Source organism: Brachyistius frenatus, unplaced genomic scaffold, assembly GCF_029030835.1.
Source record: "Brachyistius frenatus isolate BFR_SWC_R1_liver_20210118 unplaced genomic scaffold, ASM2903083v1 Contig_25, whole genome shotgun sequence".
Lineage (NCBI taxonomy): Eukaryota > Metazoa > Chordata > Actinopteri > Embiotocidae > Brachyistius > Brachyistius frenatus.
The window spans coordinates 586,356-608,656 of record NW_027210624.1 but is presented as its reverse complement, the minus strand read 5'-3'; the positions used below and the strand labels follow the sequence as shown (position 1 = coordinate 608,656).

At 41.2% G+C, this 22,301-nt stretch overlaps 2 protein-coding genes across 3 annotated transcripts; one reads left to right on the top strand and one right to left on the bottom strand.

Moving 5' to 3' along the window:
* The first annotated feature begins 221 nt into the window (after positions 1-221).
* Positions 222-10,876, top strand: sh3glb1a (SH3-domain GRB2-like endophilin B1a). Its single transcript, XM_069697966.1, has 9 exons — positions 222-391; positions 871-1,012; positions 2,457-2,585; positions 3,072-3,205; positions 4,502-4,594; positions 7,128-7,217; positions 7,370-7,470; positions 8,776-9,010; positions 9,663-10,876. The coding sequence occupies exons 1-9, from the start codon at positions 329-331 to the stop codon at positions 9,768-9,770; spliced, it is 1,095 nt and encodes a 364-aa protein (XP_069554067.1). The 5' UTR covers positions 222-328; the 3' UTR covers positions 9,771-10,876.
* A 5,187-nt stretch (positions 10,877-16,063) lies between these two features.
* Positions 16,064-20,831, bottom strand: nrros (negative regulator of reactive oxygen species). Of its 2 annotated transcripts, none has more exons than XM_069697953.1 (3): positions 20,588-20,831; positions 19,125-19,242; positions 16,064-18,133 (listed from the first exon to the last, which is right to left on the bottom strand). In XM_069697953.1, exons 2-3 carry the CDS (start codon positions 19,224-19,226, stop codon positions 16,175-16,177), a joined length of 2,061 nt encoding a protein of 686 aa, XP_069554054.1. In that variant the 5' UTR covers positions 19,227-19,242; positions 20,588-20,831; the 3' UTR covers positions 16,064-16,174. The 2 variants fall into 2 exon arrangements, with proteins under 2 accessions (XP_069554054.1, XP_069554055.1); XM_069697954.1 differs by having other exon boundaries at positions 19,125-19,239.
* Positions 20,832-22,301: the final 1,470 nt, after the last annotated feature.

The window sequence follows — 22,301 nt, the reverse complement described above, 5'->3', positions numbered from 1 at the left end:
CCGCTTTAACTTCTGTGTGATTCCGATATTTCCGCCCAACGTGAACGCAACAAAATATTACTCCACGCAAAGCGAATCATGCGAAGCAAGAGAAAAATCCTCCACCGCGTTCCGTCAACTTTCCGATCGTTGTCGTCCGTTGCCGTATTGCGCATGCCCGGAGACGTCCTCGCAGCTGTGCGGGAACCATCTTGTCAATATAGACTCTTTGTCCGGATCAACAGCTGGGTGGAACTCCGACGAAAAGTTGCTTCAATGACATTTTGTGAAGAGATGGCAGATTGAGTGAGACAAGCCAGTGTTAAGTGTCTATTCCCACCGCCGTGCCATGGACTTTAACGTGAAGCGGTTGGCCGCAGACGCCGGGACTTTCCTGAGCCGCGCGGTGCAAGTAAGTTTAAAAGTCCAGTTCGTGGGAAAAAAAAAAAAAAAAAAATGTGCTGCTAACAAACGCTAGCCTCTAGCTTTTATTAACCAGTCGGGTAGCGTTAGCCCGCTTGCTGAATAGCTGACAATAACGTGGCTGTTCTCGTGTTGCACCGAAGAATAACTCCCATATCCCTCAAAAGCAGGTGTTGTTGCACTCTGAAGCGGATTTAAATGTGTACCTGCGAGACGCCAGTCTCTGTTACGGTCGACGTCGTTGTAGTTGTTCGTCATAAGCATCAATCCAGGCCTCAGGAACCATTACAGCTGCTCGAAGAGCGGAAACCTTGATTTAGTGAACTAGTCCGCCCAGGCTCCTCACTTTGTTTGGCATTTGTTCATGTCTGTGCTCTCTCTATATTCTTGTCCGACAGTTTGCAAGGAATACACGATATGCACACTATAAACACACTTTTTTTTTCTTTTTTTTTTTTTCTCTGTCAGTTTACAGAAGAGAAATTTGGCCAGGCCGAGAAGACAGAGTTGGATGCTCACCTGGAGAACCTCCTGGTCCGAGCTGAGAACACCAAGCAGTGGACGGAGAGGATTATGAAGCAGACAGAAGTCCTACTACAACCCAACCCCAGTAAGACCACACTTGAGTCTGTAATGAACGTGTAGCAGGACTGACAGCGCACCTCCACCCTCTTCCAGGCAGGACACAGCAGTTACACCCCTACATGTCCACCTCCACGTCCACCTCCCCTGCAGGGACAATGCCAGTGACCTTCCTCATCACCAGATTTTTGATTTTGATTTGTAAATGATAACATAACCAGCAGTCAACATAATAGTAATCCAGCCTTAGTTGCTTTACTTTTAAGCAGCCCAATAGAAATCGACTATATCTTTATTATTAGTCGATTTGACTAGTTGTGGAAGTTGAAAGCTTTATTATAATTCAATTCAACTCAAAGGTTTGTGGAAGTCTCAAAAACAAGGTGGCCGAAGCATTTATTTTTCTAAAACAAAACGGACGGTAAAATAGTTTTATTCACAGCAAAGACGTAAGTGCAGTACGCAAGGACGGACAGACAGGGAGACGTGCAGAATGTGATCGTGCGCAAACAAACGACAAACACGCACAAAAAAAAGTAAATAAATAAACAAATACGTAAATCATTATATGATCATGACTGTAAAGTTACTGGAAATTGATGTAGTGTTTTTGTGTGTGTTTATGTGAATGATTGTATGTGTTTTGGAGAGCGATAGAGAAATAAACCACCATAATAATAACATTAGTGATAGCCGCCTTAATAATGACAGTGTTGTTAATAAGGATGACAATGGGAGTAACAATCGAGAAAGTATAAATTAATCTTGTATATGTACAAAAGAAAAGAAAAAAAATAATAATAGTAACATCGAATCCATCCATAAATCCAATAAATGGTTTCTAATCAATATGTAAACATATCAGACTATTCAGTCAGTGTACTGGTTTCAAAGCATTTATATGTGCTGCTGTCACAGAGCAGCTAAGTGAATCAGAATAAGCCTGAATTCAGGAGATGTGCGTGTTCACCAGCGAAGGTCACAATGAAAAACACTTCCCGTCTTTGAGATGGTGTCCGACACACATCAGCAGGTCGGGTGTCTGTGAAGTCTGTAAGCTCAGCTGCGTATCCTCCTCAGTTCACACCATGATGCCACATCGCTGTAACACAACCACAGCACAGGCACAACAAACACAGACAGACCATCTGGTGGCTGCAGTCTTGTTTAACAGTCTTAGACTTGGTGGTAAACTGGATTTGTTCTACTTTGTCTGTGTTCACATTAAACACCGCAGATAAGATGACCGTGACAGTTATTCTTCTTTCACGTGGCATCGTAACATGAAACAAATCGGTTTCTGCAGAGAAATTCTTGACTTTGCCTCTTCATGGTTGTCATTATAAAAGCTGCTATTTGAGTTGAAACATTTAAGTCGGGCTGTTTGGAGCTTACTGGGACTGACAGTCCGTTTGGCTCCCTCACTGTAGTCTTATGACTTTGTAATTGAGTTTTCTCGTTGCAATCCGCAGATGTCCGACTGGAGGAATTTTTGTATGAGAAACTGGAGAAAAAAGTCCCCACACGTATGAACAACCACGAGTTGCTGGGCCAGTCCATGATTGAGTCAGGAGGTGAATTTGGTCCTGGAACCGCATACGGTGAGTGCCACGCTGAAATACTGGGGGCACCGGCTCATACCAGTTTTCTTTTTGAGTTTATTTAGCTGATTTACATTTGAAAAAGGTTCAGTATGATGAAAAAGAAGTCGGGTGGCTGGTTGATAAACAACAATCCTCCCTGAATATGTTCCCCAGGTTATACTACAAACAAAAAGGTTGAATCTCCTAGTTGTTAAGGTTTTGTCGTCAGGCAACCTGGCATTAAATGGTTGTTTTGCATCCCAGTATTCTGCCCTGTAAAGACTTTTAAAGGCTTATTCTAAACAATAATCTTCCGTTACGATTTTAAACATCAGTACCATCCTCTGCCATTGTCAGCCTTTGTCAGTTCCTCAGATGGCTTTTCGTTAATTCCAGGTCTCCGTGTCCTCAACATGGAAGAATTCAGGCCTTGCTGCATTGTAGTTTCCTGTCCGCGGTTGTATTGGGATTGAACCTTAGTTTTTCTGCTGCTGACCATGACAGGTAATGCTCTGATAAAATGCGGTGAGACGGAGAAGCAGATCGGCGGGGCAGAGCGGGAGTTCATCCAGAGTTCAGCCATCAACTTCCTCACACCTTTCAGAAACTTTCTAGAGGGTGACTTCAAAACCATCCTGGTGAGTTGGACTGCTGGCTGCAAGTCTTGAATCAGTTTGACGGGACTTTGACCTTTTATCTGGAACTGATTCACAACATTAGAGGCAGCAGAGTGTCGACGAGTATCGCCTCGATCACTGTTCATCATTTAGAAGAGACAACATTCACTGTTACGACGCCTCCCTTTCTGCCTGCCGTGGCTCAAGTGGCCTCTTCCTGCATGAGCCTGCGGTCAGGGAGGGTCGTTATGGTAACGTGGTGGCACCTGTGCAGGCCTCTACCAGCGCTACAAACACCAGCCTTGTTTCATGGCGTCTCTCTCCTCGGCTCCACATCTCCTGGTTTGGTTCGGTGGGCTTTTTTCCTTCCCTCCTCAACACCAGCGTACACATTTCTCACCCATCCATGCGTGACACTCACCACTGATGCTACTAATCCTCACACTGCATCTGTCTTTTAGATTTAACTTTGTTGATTTCACAATAAACCTGAACATTGGCCTTTCAACCTGTCTTGTCTCCACTCCTCTTTGTCACAAGCGTCGACTCGGTTTGTGACAAGTGGGGGCTCGTCTGGGATTTGAACCCGGGACCTCCGGCACCCGAAGCGAGGATCATACTCCTCGAGTACGAGTGTCGCGCAGGGATGGGTGAGAAATGTGTACGCTGGTGTTTAGGATGGAAGGAAAAAGTCAACCAAACCCAACCAGGAGACAATGAAACAAGGCTGGTGTTTGTAGCACTGGTACAGGCCTGCACAGGTGCCACCACGTTACCATAACGACCCTCCCTGACCGCAGGCTCATGCAGGAAGAGGCCACATGAGCCACGGCAGGCAGAAAGGGAGGCGTCGTAATATCATGTACACAGTTTACTTTGTACAATATTCTCAATGCAGTTTAAATAATAGTGTTAAAGCATTTCATTCTTTTATTGTCACGTGTAGAAACACCTGCACAAATTTAGGAAGGATCAAAAATCAGGGATCAGTTTCGAAAAAGCATGAAGAAGATTTCATAGGTCCAGAAAATATTCATGAAATGAAAAATCTATTGAGCTAAACTACGGACAACTGCTGGTTTCATCTGGTTTGTAGTGTTCTTGCATAATATGTGGACACAGATGTCCTGGACAAAACCTGCCTCAATTATGATGTGCAACAAAAGACCTTTCAATCACATGTTGCACCCCTCAGTCTACTATAAACAACCCGGCAAAAGCAAATACAAACCACAAGCCTCGTCTGACATCACTTGGTGCTCGAAGCTGACAGTTCTCTCTCTCTCAGGGTTTTGTTGTGCTGTGATTTGTGTCCAGAAAGAGAGGAAGCTGCTGCAGGTGAAACGCCTGGACCTCGACGCAGCCAAAACCAGGCTAAAGAAAGCCAGGATGGCCGACGCTCGAGCTGCGGTGAGCACACGCACAAGCACACACACACACACACACACACACACACACACACACACACACACACACACACACACACACACACACACACACACACACACACACACACACACACACACAACCATTTAAATGCTCCTCTGTCATCTTTGCATCAGGACGTGTTTGGGTTTTTTCCCAGTGCTGATTAATCAACAGCTCTTGTGAATTCTTCTTTCTCTAAATATATTGGCCAACTTCCTTTCAGGGGAAGAAACGGCTATCAGGGCGTTTCCTCCTGTCCATCTGTCTGAAGTCACTCCAGTCATGACTGACACACTAAGTTACGCAACGGGAGGCTCACCATTTTGTCTCCTGTGACTTGCATGTAGTCACATGAGCAGCAATGGGAAGTTTAGACTTCCCTTTTGTGTGCACAGTTGTTTTCAGACTATGATGTCCTCCTCTTCTTAATTTATCTTCTGTTCTGCGCTGGTGTTTTTCAGACAGACGGTTTAGATCAGAGCTCTTCATTTGGCAACCAAAAAAATGTACTATTACAACTGTGACGTGTGCTGATGTGTTTAAGGAGAATTCTCCCTGCGCCACATTTGTGTGATAACTAGGATCTGGTTTTGGTTAATGTGGGTTTTGAGTCTATCAATGAGTCAAATTCAGTTGTCGCATTTCATTTAAGAAGTGTCTTAGAAAATGATGGTATATGTTGGAATCAGGTTTTCTAGTGAGTAATGCTGTCTTATACTAAATCTACATCCAAAACCAATAGTTTGTCATTTGAACTGGCACTTAAATGGCCTTCAGAGTCTGACTTCGTTTAAAGTGACATGACTCTCAGTTGAGACGGTTCTAGTTAACAAAGCCTGGAAATGATATCTGTAATGACCTCAGTTTATACCATCTGAGCTGAGACTTGGCTCGTTCACGACGAAATACTTTCGGAAAAATCACACGCGCACGCACACACACACACACACACACACACACACACACACACACACACACACACACACACACACACACACACACACACACACACACACACACACCCTCGCCGCCTACATCAACACTAGAACATGATGCCAGCAAGAAAATAGATGACGCACATACTCTACTGAGCTGCTGATATTCTACGAGACAGAAGCAGTATAACAACGTCAGAGCTGGGATGGAAAGTCAAACACTGAGCAGTGTCTCCACGAAGATATTATGACCACGGTCTTTAGAGCCTGTCGAGTAAGTTGGAGGCTTTTGTGCACAAATGTTTCACAAGTGCATGAAGAACCGATCTGGCTCTCACCCGGTGGATTTGATGTCCACCTCCATGTGACAAGCTATTATTTCCCTTTTCATATTCAAAGTCTTTCAGTTCAACTTTTCCAAGACAGCAGGTCATCCAGGGGATATCAGCTGCGAGGAGTACGTTCTGCTGGTTAACACCGGCTCTCCTCCGGTCTTTGCTTGAATGAAGAGGTCGTCTTACACAAATCGCAGGGAGTCTGAAGTGGCTGAGGGACACGAAATATGTTATGTCCTCTGCCACCCTTTCCAGAGTGTGGTTTTGTCAGAGCAGGCCGCTGTCTCGCTTTCACACAAACACACAGAGTGTTCGGGTGTCTTGTGTTGGTTGTGGCTGCGCAGCAGCTGGAGCTCTAACTACTATGTCACTGTTTTCAAAACGCAAAGCAGCAGATGTGAGCAGAGGAAGTGACAGAGGTGAGTGGAATGTTGGAGCCATCTTTGATTTGAACACACACACACACACACACACACACACGAACTAAACCCTCTGGTGTCAACAGCTGCTGTCTATCTCTTTCTATATCTCCTCCATGACACCATAGCACCGTACCTCGCGGAAAACTTCAAATCCCTGTAGATAAATGCTGCGAGAACACGGCGGAGGCTCCTCGTCCTCCACGGCTCTGTCGGCCTCTAATGTCAGCTGGGGAGTGTGCAGGACAGCGAGGCCATTGTCCACATGTTTATTGGACTTTTTTTTTTTTAGCAAGTTTCAACAAGCCATTATTCCATCAGGTCTCATATTGAATCATCTGGCTCAGTTTGAGGAAAAGGAAACCCCTCCCCCCCTCCTCCTCCCCTCTCCTCCCCCGAACAGAAACATGGCATTTTGATTCGTGTCCTTTTCCCTGTTTTTCATTCCACGTCCCTCCTTTCAAATCCGTAATGTAGGTCGTCTTATATCTGGCTGTTTTGTTTTGTTTTTGATCACATCTGACTCCATATCATGTTAAATGCACAGATAGAGACTCAGCCATCACATTCTCATGTAAATGACTGAAAACAACTCGTGGCGAATGTTGATTTTCAGTTTAAATTGATCATTTTCAAGCCAAACCATCACAAACATGGAAAGTATGAAGTGTTTTGTCGAAACTGAAAAGAAGCTTTAGACACAAACACGCATTTCTTCACCCTGTTTTTAAACCATGTACAACGTGAAACCTGATTTTGCTTGTTTATATCCTAAAAATGAACACGGTGAGGTTGTTCTCTGAATCTCATCTCGTTTGTTTCTCAGGCAGAGCAGGAGCTGAGGATGACCCAGAGCGAGTTCGACCGGCAGGCCGAGATCACCCGACTGCTGCTAGAAGGCGTGAGCAGCACCCACGTACGTCTCCCGCCACCACCGACCTCAGGAAACAACATCAACCGAGTTTCATCAACTACGATGATTATGCCGCTGCGTTTTGGCAATATGATTTCCACTTCTTTACGTGTATCTGAGTTGCCATGCTGCCGTCTCTCCTCGTGTATCACCAGGCACACCACCTACGCTGCTTGAACGACTTCGTGGAGGCCCAGACTACGTACTACGCACAGTGTTACCAGTACATGGTGGATCTCCAGAAGCAGCTCGGCAGGTGAAACAACACAGTTGACTTTCATTTCTTTTGTCAAGAATAGCTCCACAGCACTGACATTTCTTACTCTGGTTTCATAATACATGAGCTGGCGGGTTTTAATGTCACAGATCTTTTCGGAAGCAGCTGTGGAGAAAGAGCAGCACTCATCAGTGTTTTCCAAACAGAACCTGCATTATGTTATGACTCATTTCACAAGTACAGTGAACCCTCGTTTATCGCGGGGGTTACGTTCCAAATAGAGACCGTGATAGGTGAAATCCGTGAAGTAGTAACCTTTATTTTTTTTACAATTATTATACAATGAAATACTCCATAATACATTGAAACCAAAGAACAAAACCTTTTTACAGGCCCAAGCATTTGTTTAACAAATAAAAGTACTGTATAAATGTTTTTTTTACAAATAACTACTGTACTGTAAAATAATAATTTTAATCATCAATACGAACTGAAGGCTTCAAATTGCTGAGATCGGCACCGCCCCACTGCGACCCGAGTCATTGGATTAGAACGGGAGGAAATGAAAAATGATTATGAAAACAAATACAAAGTACAGTCGGACAAATAGTGACTCGTGTATTTCACTGCTCTTCTGACTGAGCCGCTGCATCTGGTTTGCAGCGGTTCTTTCTTCTAATGCAGGTGTGGTTTTTCGAGAGAAGAACATAGTTATCGGTAGTTTTGTCGCTCTTTTTTCTTCTGGGCAAAAAGTCTTATAAACCGACATGCCACCATCGATTATTTTTAATTTGGCAAGCTGTTTTACGTACGTGTACATATTAAACCGCAACGTTATTGACAAACAGGTAGAGAAGAAGCGGAGAGACTGTTTAGCCAATCAGAATGCAGAACACAATGCACGATGCAAATCCGTGAAGCAGCGAGACCGTGAAAAGTGAACCGCGTTATAGCGAGGGTTCACTGTACAAGTTTTAATGCACTCCTACTGTAAGGAACATCACGGCATTGCAGTTCTTGCCTGTTATTTTTCTTGTTTCCCTCTGAAATGGGCAACTTTCTCACTTTTAGAACCTCTTCCTGTGAACCAAAGTATTGACGTTGTGTTATAAAATTACAGCTTCATGTAGGGCTGCAAAAAGTTTTCACCTTCCAGTTGAAAGAGAATGAATGATTAATGCTGACAAAGTTAAATTAGCTCACAGAGAAGTCAACTTTGTCTTTAAAGGGAGAGATAACACTCCAAATGAAATAACAAAGTGCATCTTTCTACCTGGAGAACACTCAGCCAATCATTTCACTGGTGGCGCTGCAGTTCTTACCATCTCCTCTCCCTCCCACCAGCTTCCCCTCATCATTCACCAACAACAACCAGTCGTCGGTGTCGGGCGGTGCCAGCATCTCGGTGCCCACCATACCGGTGTCGGCCTCGCTGCCCAGCGTGTCCGCCGGCCACGGCAGCTCGACGGCATCGGGCGGATTCAATGAATTGCGCAGCTCCAATGGAAGCCGCAAAGCCAGAGTGCTTTACGACTACGACGCTGCGAGCAGCAGTGAGCTTTCCCTGCTGGCCGATGAGGTCAGCACGAAATCTGAATTGTTCTATTATATTCAATGAATGATTAAAAAAAAAAAAAAAGTATAAATATGTGTGTGTGTATATATACAATTTACAGAACATTAACATTGTAATATTTACATATTTCCCAACAGTCGACTGTCTCTAGTTTTTTTTTCCCTATTTATTGCTTTTTATTGTAATTTGTTTTCCACTTTTGTTTAATATAAGAATTTACAAGATTCAGACGTGTGAATCCAAACTGAAATTGTCCTCTGCTTTGTGTGTGCAGTTTAAACCACATGCAGCAGTTCCTTTACGGCAGCTTAAGCCACTGCCTTTCCTGGAAAACCTCCAAACTGACTATTATAAGCTTGTGGTTGATTAATAATGAACCGGCATTACCTCATTCGCTCAGCTACTAACATTCAGAAAAACTTTCCAGTCTGCTGTTGCATTTAAATTTGTTTTAATTGTTTGGCCTGAAGTGCTTTTGATAATAACAGGATGTGCAGCTACGGAAGTGGAAAACAGTCAGTAAAGTTGATAAACGCTGCATAAAGTTTTGTCAGTTATTTCTCTTCACAACGAAATGGAATGTGGAAAAAAATGAACCTCGATTATTGAAGACAATAAAATCTGTATTTCTGATCAATGCTTCTTGTCTGTGCAGGTGATCACAGTCAGCAGCGTCTCCGGCATGGACTCGGACTGGCTGATGGGTGAGCGAGGCAACCAGAAGGGCAAAGTGCCGATCACCTACCTGGAGCTGCTGAACTGAGAGCCACCGGCCCTTCTCTCTGTAACCAGCTGTGATCTCATATTTATACCGTGTCGCAGGGACAGGCCGAACTCTCTCCTCCATTCAGTCGTTTTAGAACCAGTTTTATCTGTAAGATGAAGACGGGGTCTCGCTTGTAGCAGACTCCAGCTGGAAATGAATAAATCTGAGTGAAGGGGAAGCAAATGGACCCATTCCCTCATTTGTTTGCAGTACATTTCTAAAAACAAACCTGCTTCCTTTGTGTTTGACGCCGTGCAACCTGAAATATGTGCCAGGACATCTCCCAAACTGTAACTTTTTTTAAAAAAAATTGCTTCTTTTTTTTTTTTTTACAATGTATATCTCAAATGGTGACCTACATGCTTTTGATGTGCGTTTTATTTTTTCCCCCTTGCTGCGAAGGCAGAGGACACATTTTGTAAACTGAAAAAAATGCACTTGTGGAGAGTGATGCTGATTATTTTTTAAGTCTTATTTTATAATTGATAATGTTATGGTGCAGAAGCTGCCATAGTTATCTTAAATATGAATCCTATCTAACATGATCATGTGTTTTGTGTCTCACTGGGCATCGGTCCAGTCCATCTTATTATTCAGTGAGGCAGACTGAGACATGTTGCAGCTGTCGGATAGCCAAGCAGTTATGAAACTCGCCTGCCAGACGACATATTGCTTATTAAAGTGAATCTGCCTTTTAAGAAAACGCAGCTACACCAGCAGTGTTGAGACTGTCAGTTCAGCCTCCTCTTCCAAGTATTACACCCTAATATTTTTACTGAAGTTATTCACGATTGGAAACCTGCTTTTTCACATTTCATTCAAACATTCATCAACATACTGTCTGTGATGAAATTTAAGTTGAGTTAAAAAAGTTAAAGTAAAAAAAAAAAAAAAGTACTTTTTTTCAACATCAGTAACATGTCTCATCTGTTTCGCCCCTCAAATTGCGTTTCAACTCCATGAAGACATTTTTTTTATATATATATATATTTGTTGCTTTCTGGGAGATTTAAGTATATTATTACACAGCTGCTTTTTGTTTTGTGTGTAACTGATAAGATGGCATACAATTGTAAAATAAATATACAATATAATACACTGAAGTAATGTGTTTTTGAGATTTTATGAATGTAAAATGTGTCCACGTCATTGGGCATTCATGTTTGCTGATGTGTCCACTAGAGGGCAGGCCAGGCAACATGATCCGTCTACTGTGAACTGTAGCTAGTCAGTGTTGTTGATACAAACAACTGAAGAAATGTGCCTGCATTTTGAGTTCGTGCAGGATTATGAGACAGACAGCAAATTTGAGAAACTGATGTATGAAAGGTTGACAAAGTTTTAACATAATGCCATTTTAGACCTACTGTAGCTTTACTTTCTTAATTTGTATGTGAACAAAATGACTATAAAGAAAAACATGAAAAAGAAGATGCAAAATTAGTTGAACAAACAGAACAGTCTGTGATCAAATAAAAAAATTTAATCAACAAACATAAAATGCACACTTTCTAGAAGCTAAATCACCTCTAGTGTTCTTACAAATATATGAAATACATATAATAGTGAAATAGAAAGAGTCCTTCCGTCTACCCTGGTGCTATTCTGGGCTCTCTAACCCGTTCCCCAGAGTGACTTCCACAACTCTGTGGAGCTTCATGCTGGGGTGCCAGCAGCTGTTGACCAGAAACACACAAATCCCTCGACAATAACTTAAAAACACTGACCCAGTTTGATAGAATATCTTCATTTGAATAAGATCAAGGGTTCACCAGTGCCTCCAGGGCTCAATCTATACAGTATTGGCTGCAGCTGCAACATTTAGTCAATTAGTTGATTGACAGAGAATTAATTGCCAACTATTCTGATAATCAATTCATTGTTTTAATGAATTTATTGAGTCTTTCTTTTTTTATAATCCCTAAATTCTCTGATTTCAGCTTCTTAAATGTGAATATTTTCTGGATCGTTTTGTCCACCATGATAATAAATAGAGTATATTTTGTTTGTAGACTGTTGGTTGGGACAAAATAAATAATTTTAGGCTGCTTTAGGAAACTTTACCAGCTAAAACAAAAGGTTAAGCAATTAATTTAGAATAAAAGCAACAGATGAATCGATAATGAAATAGTTGCAGCTCCAGTATGAGCCTTACTTGACCCTACTTTCATGTCACAGGGGCTCCTCACTAACCACATGCAAAAAATTTTGCCTAAAACCTACAGTAAAATTTAAATTTTTCTTTGTTCGTCTCAGTTCGTTTAAGCCAAACAATTGATATGAAGCTCTTACTGGCTAAACAGGAAGTCCAGAGCAAAACGTTTCGTCCCTGCTTGTCACAGGAGCAGGAAGGGTGAAGAGGAAGTAGAGTTTTGCAAACTGCATGTTAAGAAGCAGCCTGTACATCACACAACACTGGAGGATATTTTGATTTTCGATGTCGGCGAGACATTATCAGCTTACATTTCACCCATACTAGTCTTTTCTGGTATTTACCAAAAGAGTGTTTATGACAGTTATGTGAAGAAAATGCACAAGTGAAATAGAAAATCCTCATGTGTGTTGAAATATGAGACAAACGGACACGAAGCGTCACAACAGAGCTGACAGAGAAGCTCAGACTAACGTTGGACCCCGTGAAACCACAGCAGGGATTATAACCTGTCAGTTCTTCAGCGTTCTACGTTCCCATACCTGACACTTCTTCTAATCTTTCACCTTTTATCACCCTAAATATCACCAACCATTTAGATGAAGTCAGGCACTTTAACAAGTGCGCACAGATGATCAGACGAGCGGTAGCTGCTGCGGATGTTTCTGATACAAAAAAAACCCAAATCGGTGATACACACGGGTAGACAAGTTCACTTCAGGCAGTTCCACTTTATTCAGCAACTACAAGTACTTCGACGATGGTGGAATGATCAAATTAATTTCAGGGCAAAATGTTTGTTAAGACGCAAAAACAAGATGACATTTCAGTTTTCATCAGGAAAGTCAGTGCAAGATGCGAGATAACCTGAAGTGAAGTAGTGATGCTTATCTGATTACAAAGTTAGATCAGTCCGTTGATTTCAAATGCATGTTCATGACTCTTTTTTAATTTTGTGACTCCTTGACTTTTCCCTTAGCAGCATCGTGAGGTTGACGTCTGTGGCTTTGAGCAAAGTATGTCTGCAGCTAATGGGAAAATTACCATGAGTTCATACACAATGTTTTTAAGAAGAGTTTCTGAGCCCAGACAATGATTCCCAGTGCAGATTTGTGTCTGTTTTTGATGCTCTGTCGTCTGAGGGCTCAAAGATCACAGTCATCCAATATTGGTTTTCAGCATCGTCCCTTGCGTAGAGATTTCTCCAGATTCTCTGATTCTGTTAATGATTTTATGGACCGTAGATGATGAAATCCCCAAATTCTTTATTTTTAGGTTGGGAAACATTATTTTTTAAATTGTTGCACTATTTCCCCACACTGAGAGACTCTGCCTCTCTGGGAAACAATGTCACTGACCTGTTGCCAGTTAACCTAATTAGTAGAGATGTTCCACCAGGTGTTTTTGTTGAGCTTTACACAACTTTTCTAGTCCTTTGTTGACCCCGTCCCAACTTTTTTTTTTTTAGATGTTTTGCTGGCATCAAATTTAAAATGAGCATAAATTTTTCATAAAACAATCACATTTCTCAGTTTCAACATTTGATATGTTGTCTTTGGTCTGTTTTCAATTAAATATAGGTTTATGTAATTAGCAAATCATTGCTTTCTGCTTTTATTTCAATTCAATTTTATTTATATAGCGCCAAATCACAACAGAAGTTATTTCATGGCACTTAACACATCAAAGTCTTGAGTCTGAAGTTTTGAGTCTAATCTTAAAGCTAGAGAGGGTTTCTGCCCCTCCAACACAAACTGGGAGCTGGTTGGTTCCACAGGAGAGGAGCCTGAAAACTGAAGACCAGCGTACTGAGAGCGAAGTGCTCTGCTCGGATTATATGGTTCTATAGGATCTCTAAGATATGATGGAGCCTGGTCATGTAGGGCTTTGTAAGTCATCAAGAGAATTTTTAATTCTATTCTTGATTTAACAGGAAGCCAGTGAAGAGAAGCTAAAACTGGAGAAATATGATCTCTCTTGCTAAATAAGTTTTACAGTGTCCCAACTTTTTGGAAACAGGGTTGTATAATTTATAGTATATATTAAAATAAACACATACACACTTGCCACACTTTCTTGCTTTTGTGGTGTATATCTCTAACTTACTTTGTATACAGAACCCATAACTACAACTGGGCTGTTGTGCAACAGCGAACCTTTGTACATGGTATGAAATATGTGGTATGAATACCCTTGTGCACTCTATCTAGTGCATTTATACACCAAATTAAGTTACCCACGAAATTATCATGGTAGTGCTTCCACTTTTTGTGAATTACCTTTAGCATATTTTATAAAAGCTGTCTTTTGACTTCTGACCTATGTAGCTGAGTAATCAAATAAAATTCCTCTTGGTCAATAATCTGTGACCAGTTTCAAAGTGTCTTCCTCAAATGATGATTTTTTTTTTTTTTTGGCTACAACTTCCTTTCCCACAATGTAATCAGGCTCTTTAATCATGTTGTCAGGCCTGTGTCAGCACTTGATCCACTCCAGGTCCACTTCTTAGACTGCTTTCAAGAAACCAATAGAAACTATAAGCGCACAAAGATGAGCGCAGATGATCAATGACATCCAAACCCACAACTGCAACCACTATATATATATGTGTGTGGATATATAATGTATTTCCAAAACCATCAGAAGGCCAAAATACTCTTGTGCCAAGCTGAAGCCTCACATTTCAACTCAGTACAAGTTTTGGTTCTAGTTCTCCTCCAGTGCTTTATAACGACAGCTTTTGGTAATAAGTTTTGAGCAAATACATGTGTACCCCAGATTACATACACTAACATACATAACAGATAAGATACACATGCGGAAGTCATGAATGTGGATTGTGATGTGGAGTCATCATATTTCCAGAATGGCCTCTGTTTTGTCACTGTTGAAGTTTACTACCATCGACTGGATTTGAACATGTATGGCATTCAGCAGGCCGATCTCGCAATATTTCTGACCGTGTAAAATAATTCATGGTTTTGAGATTCTGATCCGCTCCAAAATTGTGTGGGTTCTTTGGCCATTGCTGCGGTTCTCCACCAAGTTTAGTGGAAATCCAGGTGGTAGTTTTTCAGCTGAAAAACAGACTGACAAACCACAGATAAAACAGTTCACAGTTGCTATTATTAACTTGACGGTTTTCAAATGAAAAACATTCTAATCATGACCCCATCTCTCTGTATGTAATCAGCTGCTCCACTGAGTTGACTGCATTTTCTTAAGGTTTCAATTTTTTTTTAACCAAATTGCATGCTTTATATAAGTCCTGCTCACCTGGCAAATGAGCAGCAAAAAAATAGTCACTCGTGTTTTGTCTCTGTAACTGACCTACTGGTAACTTTATAATGTAATAGATATGCAAAAAATAATGATGTTTCGAGTCTTTGACAAGGCTTCCCTCTGGTTTCTCTTTTTGTGCTCCAACCACCATGACCCTGAGCATCACCACAGCGGTATTTTGGTTACTTTCTGGTTAGGCCTCCGGCACTGAGATACACGCTGATCTGACAACCTTCTCGCTTCTGAGCAATAACACACGTAACACATAGGTAGAGAAACACGTTGTCTCTGTGCTATACAATGTGTATGCTGCCTTTGTTTGATAAATACAAACACTATGTATTTACATGCTATTAGTATAGATTTGCCTAAACTTATATTGGCCTGTTACCAAGAGTCGGTGGAATAAGTTGGCCAGGATAAATATACAGTTGGGGTTAAAACCGACTCCTCACGGCCAGCAACATACTGGAATTTCATGTCAATGATGCAGTTTAGTCTCAGTGATGGGAAGGAAACCTCAAACCGCTCCTCTCTGAGATAGAGAACTGGGCAGTTGCTGCACATCTTAGCAAAACAGGAAATTTCATGTTTCCTCTGCTGCTTATAGCAACAGCTTGCATCACACAACTTCTGCATATCTCCACACACACACACACACACACACACACACACACGCACACGCACACGCACACGCATACACACACACACACACACTCTCAAACACCAAGTCACACAAGAACACAGCCGCGTTTTTACATTGGGGTCTGTGGGGGATTAGGATCGAGCTTTGAACCACACTTGAATGAACACTATATGAACAATAGCAATTTGAAAAACTGTTTAAATGCTTCATTATTGCAGACCGTTTTACAATCAGTTGAATTTATTTCCAACATACATTCAGTTACATTTCTCAACAAAATTCTGTGCGATATATATAGTTTTGTTTGGGGCTTATAAAGTATCAGTAAGATGTCGGCTTCAAACATTTCTTTTTGATTGATTTTTCAAGCATTTTGGGCTTGAAAGTGAGCAGAACAATAATACCAATTCCCATAAAAAAAAGACACACTGGCAAAAACAGCAGAATGTACCACGACGTAGATTCCCCACCTTCTTCCAAACACAAAAATGAGTGGGAGTGCTCCACTCTGTGTGGCGTTTGGAAGATATCCTCACATTCGATATCTGATTGTCCGACCACATTGAGTGTCTCTGTTGTTATGAATGTACTGAACCATTCTGCTTGGCAGCAGTTGAACGGATTTCCTGTGAGGAAAACAGTCTGGAGTTTCGGGGCTAAATCATTAGCCTGACCGGAGGGGATGGTGGACAGGTTGTTGTCCCTCAAGTCGAGCACTTTCAGGTCAAGGTTTAGAAGGGATGGGGGAAGGTCGGCAAGAGAGTTCCTTGAAAGGTTTAAAGACTTCAGACTTTTGAAATGGGAGAAGTCGAAGTCTTGTATGTGAGTATTTCCTAAACCTAAATGTTGCAACGTTCTGCCCAAACTTTGTATTGACTCTTGGGTAGTGAGTCCAGGGTTGTCGGACAGGTCCAAGTGCGTTAGCGACAAGCCTGTGAATGCAGAGGTTGGAATTCTTTCAAGGTCGCATCCCCTAAGGTAAAGCTGTTTTAGCGATACAATGTTTTTCCAATCCACACAAGTTGAGATAGTTTTTACACTGATTTCTGTTTCCTCTGAAGGGCAAATGTCAATGTTGTTGTAGCTGAGATCCACTGACCGGATGCTTGGCAATGAGGAAAATAATCCCAGGGGTAGCCACTCAAGAGCATTCCAGCTCAGGTTAAAGTAGGTCAAATTGCCAAGAGAGGTCAGTGTACTTTCATCTGCTGAAATCTGGTTCAGTCTGTTGTTGCTAACATCCAGCTCATACAAGCTGCCAGAGAACTGTTCCGACGTTAGATTCAAGGTTTCCAAGCAGTTTGTGCACATTTGAAGTCTGGACAGGGTAGGCATTTTCTGGATGAATCCGTTTGGGAAATAATCCACCTGGTTACCTCTCAAATCTAAAATCTCTAAAGAGGAGATATCACCATGAAGGTTTTCATCCCACAGTTTAGCAGTCACATTCCTCGTGTGCTTCTTCAGATTGTAGAACTCAACGGATGTGGTTGAGTTTGGGAACGTAACATTGTCCGCCAAGTGTTCGTAGAACCGAACAAAGTTGTGGGACAGGTAAAGGTTCCGCAAGCGACTGTGGCTGGGCAATAGAGGAAAGAAGACGAGTTGGTTGTTTGATAGATCAAGTGTCTCTAGCTGGAAAGTGTCATTGAGGTCTTGTCTCGAGATGAAGAAGTCGATGACGTTGTGGCTGACGTTGAGGACCACGAGCTGGCTCATGTGGAAGTCAGTCAGACATGGCAGATAGTTGAAGGCCAGGTTGAGCCGCTGGAGCTTGGAATTGCTGTTGAACGCATTATCAATCTCAAACATTATGTTTCTTTGTAGGTTGAGTTCTTTGAGTTGGTGAAGATCCCCGAACGAGGTGTCGTGCAATCTCTGCAAGAGGTTTCCGGAAAGATTGAGGTACTCTAGGGATGTCAGGTTTTGAAGAAGAGTTTCGGCCATTTCGTCTTTGAGCCTGTTCTCAGAAAGATCCAGAGCTCTAAGAACAATTAGATTTTTTAATGCAAGACTGGTTTCCTGGTAGCCAATATAAAGATTGTTACTTGCTAGATTGACGTTTTCTAACAATTTTGAGTCTTGAAAAGTGTTTGATTCCAATTTCTCCAAACTATTACAAGCTAAGCTCAGGGTGTTTAGTGAGGTGTAACGGAGGAGACAGGTGTCCTGTAGTGTTTGAATGGAATTGTAGTTAAGCTGAAGCTCCTCGATGTTGTCTGGCAGTCCCGCAGGCACAGATGAGAGCTTGCCGTCATTGCAGAGAGCTGTTCTTTGTATCTATGAAAATGAGAGCACATACTTTTAATACTGAGTGCCTGTTTGTGGCAGGGTAAAGTTTTAGCTTTTTTTTTAAATCTGAAATAAACTGGATTTCTTCCCAGCATTGCAAATTAATTTGTGAACTTCTTTTCCAATTTATCAAATACACTGGATTACCAAAATATATGCAAAGTCCAACTAGCGTCTGTATTTAGTGATTTGTATACGAGATTTGTAAATGTCACTCATGCTACCACCTTGTCACTGTGAGCTTTTTTGGCCTGCTCGTGTTAGTATCTAACACAAAGCGTTCTGGTCTTTATGCCGGTTCACAGGGAAGTTATTGGGCTGCAGGTTCTTGATGATTTTACAACATCTGTAAGATGATATCAGATAAATTATAAATGAAGCTTTTATAGCTTTTATTGCTTAATTTCTGTGGACATATTTTGTTTGATGATTACATGAATAAATCTAAATCAGCTGTAAAAACTCTACAGCAGAGATTTCTTATCTTTTTCTGACTAGAATATCACTGTCATTAGCTTAACACTGTATATCTGTAATAAATCAAAGTAGCAAAGTAGATAATGTGGTCCTTCTTTGTAAATGTTAATAACCTGTTAAGTGGATTTGGTCTGGATCAGTTTTGGTCTTCCTAATTTATCAACGATCTAAGATAAACCCCATAGACAACATGCCTTCAGTAATTGCATCATATTAATGCAGTGAATTACTAGTACTTCATTATTAATTAATAATAATTATCAGAGGATGATAATACAAACCTCTAGTAAATCACATTGCGTCAAATAAAATCTCCTCACAAAATACAGGACGTTCACCACCAGAATAACATACGGACAGTGTTCTCCAAAACAAACATTAATATGTTGTAAAAAACAAACATGTAAATTGTTTGGCCTTTTAGATGAGACATGCCCTGAACTTCCCCCTGTGAAACTGTAACAGTTCATGTTCAGACAAGCAGAGCTGAAAGTCATCTTACCAGCTGACATCGGCTGTGTTGTGGATGACTTGAGACTGGCGTCAGGATTCTCCATATTGGTAACAAGCAAAGCAGGATGGGAGTGAATCCGTGGACTGGCATCTTATCATCCTCTCTGCTGAGAAAATGATAGAAGGAGAGAGAGATGATGCTCTGTCTGATAGGTTATTGACTCTTGTTTAAATTTTTTATGTTTTTAATTTGATTGTTAAAAAAAAAAGATTGACGACACCAGGCTGGACAACACGAGTTTAAAACCATAGTTACTATGATTTGCATGTGTCATCAAATGATTGCTGACGAGCACAATGTCTTGGAATGGATACGTGCGTGTATGCATGAAGAGTTTTTAAAAAATCAATTCCTCCTCCCTAAATGGACTATCAAATGAGGAGAAAAAGACAGCAGCTCAACATTAAAGTGTTGAAAGAGTCTGAAGGTCAGAGAAGTGGACGGGCAGTTACATTTACAGCCTACTTTTTTTTTTATGTATGATTTATTCATATTTAAAACCTTTTCATAGTGCTATAAGTAAACAAACAAATGTCACATTACTTGCATGTAAGAATGGCATGTCCAGTTTGAAAATCTGACACGGAGGAGGAATATAATCCTCACGTTGTTGACGTGTCCACACCATGTAATCACAATGTCTTAGATTACGATTTTTTTTTTTTTTTGCTGATTTGGATCCTGTGTCAGAGTCCCGTGATCAATATTATGTTATCCTAAAAACAGAAGATGGAAATCTTGCTAAAATTTCCCCAATTTCATTTCAAACCATCATGTGACGCACACTAAATATAGAAACTTTTTGTTCCTTTTTGGCCTGCCCGCATTGTTAACCTATGTATTTTAACACATATGTTTCTCAGGATTTGTATCACCAGTAAATTGTAACTTTTTTATTACATTTTTCTCATTTAAATTTTTAAACCTTTTTTTCTTGTAATTTTGCTGCTGTTTTAACGCAGTTCAAATAGAAAGTACTGGCTACAGAAAGTTGCCACACTGTTGTGCACAATAACAGCGCACAATAAAAAAAACAAAAAAACGTTTTAGTCAAGAGTTTACCCTTCTGGAGAAAATATTTGTTTTATTTACTTTCTCTTTCTGACATGATGCAGCCAGTTTATGAGAACACCATGCGTTAGAACAACAACATACAAGTTTGGATGATTTAAAGCACACTTATATTGCTTATGGGTAATTGCAAAAACATACAACACGAAGTTCCTTTCATCAGTAGATATCTAAATGCTATGAATGCATTTTCTGATAGTTTTATTCTGACATTTGTTTTTACAAGACATATTTATGTTTGAACATAAATACGTGTTCAATAGCGCACTCAAAAGCAGATGATCACATGCACCAAAAACTAAATTCAGCATTCTTTATTTATATAATACATTATCAGTGCATACTGCAGTACTAGATCAGCGTGCCGTGCATGTACTTACACTGGTGGTTAGGTGTGGATTTCCCAAGCCACTGACGGTTGATCCTCTGACCATATCGCTGGTTGACTGGCTGCTGCTGAGTGTGTTCTCGTGTGTGTGAAGTTCAGCTGCTCTTCGCTGCTCTGGCTGAAGCCTATTTTTTACTATTCACGGAAGCAGGCAGGCAACGGAAACCAGGTCACATGGACAAGCTGCAATCAGACATAGGTTCTCAACCCCGGGGCCACAGGAAGGCGAGTGTGGGCTCAACAGCTCTGCAAGAGGTCCTACTTCTTGTGATCACAATGTCACACCAGTTGTTCTGACAAATACAGCTGGTAGCACAACTGCCACCACAAAAACCCAGTGAGAACACACCCTTCACACCCTCCGCTCACTCTGATCAGCCAACCTACTCGAGAGGAAACCACTCAGCACACACGCCCTTCCTGCCTCATTTTCGGCCTGCCACTGCAACAGTCGAAACACACATATACACACACACACACACACACACACACACACACACACACACACACACACACACACACACACACACACACACACACACACACACACACACACACACACACACACTCAACACTGTGTATTAAGTAATATCTCGAATTGTCACAATGCTTCTGGAACAAATAACCGAACACAAAGAAGCAAGAAGATGATTTATAAACTGATGAACTGCACAAGTCCTGTCGCTGCAACCTCTAAGTGAGAGATCAAGAAATTCTCAAATGTTTCACTTTTAGAACGAATCCGTTTGCAACTTGTCTACTGTAAGTAAACAAGTAGCCAAACACATTCAGTGTTTAGCTACTTCTTCTTTCTTATTGTCCACCTACTAAATATTTAAAAAGCTCGCTTTTGTGTTTTGTTAAACTCCAGTTTTTAGCTTGTGTCTCAAGAATAGGGAATTAGGAATCAGGAAGTGATGGTGCTGTCCTTGGTAAGTTGATTGGTTGGTGATTCCTTCCTGTTTTCACACAAGACATCTCCAGCTCTCACTTCTAACTTCTAATTTTGGGAGGCAACCAGATTTTGTAACCCGTCAGGGTCTAAGTGGGCATTGGGGTACTTGGTTGCGTGACACTGGTTCATTTCTGAGAGAAAGATAAAAAAGAAATCACTCAAACTAGGTCTGTATCCATTTTGCTTGCTCTCGTGCACACACAACCACGGCTAGCAAAAAAAAAACATGGATGGAAAAAATGAGTTTCAAACGTCAACAGCTTTAGTGCATAACTTTTATATATAAAAGAATGTGTGTTACATTCAGGTCCTGTTTAGCGCTATGCTAACTTGAATGGGGAAAAAGTCATTCAATCATGCATCTTTTCTGGCCTTTCCAAATGTTGTTGAACTGACTGGATCAAATTCTGATTGTAAAACGAACCATTTCACGGGATTGTAACGTTTAAAATAATGTATTTACAGTTTTACAGCCACAACAACACTGACCGCGTGGGCTACAGCAGAGCCTATGACATAAGCTCACGTCAACAGTGTTTTGGTCATTACTGTCACCGGCAAACGTTTTGCACCGCAGGTTTAAGTTTTATGGGAAACAAATGTATTGAGCATGTTTGTTAGACCTCCATAATACACACCATGTGTTTTGGTGAACAACAGAAACTTACAAGAAACCTTTAATTCCCTACTGCTCAAATGATGGGATTTAAAGATGTGTTTAGCATTTGTTACTTCCCCTGCCCTACACCTC

Bases quoted from the DNA above. Each gene is read 5' to 3' on its own strand.
- sh3glb1a (XM_069697966.1), top strand. From the start codon at position 329: ATGGACTTTAACGTGAAGCGGTTGGCCGCAGACGCCGGGACTTTCCTG. The intron at 392-870 runs GTAAGTTTAAAA...TTTCTCTGTCAG, and splicing joins TCCTGAGCCGCGCGGTGCAA to TTTACAGAAGAGAAATTTGG. The intron at 4,595-7,127 runs GTGAGCACACGC...TTTGTTTCTCAG, and splicing joins TGGCCGACGCTCGAGCTGCG to GCAGAGCAGGAGCTGAGGAT.
- nrros (XM_069697953.1), bottom strand. From the start codon at position 19,226: ATGCCAGTCCACGGATTCACTCCCATCCTGCTTTGCTTGTTACCAATA. The intron at 18,134-19,124 runs GTAAGATGACTT...TCATTTTCATAG, and splicing joins AACACAGCCGATGTCAGCTG to ATACAAAGAACAGCTCTCTG.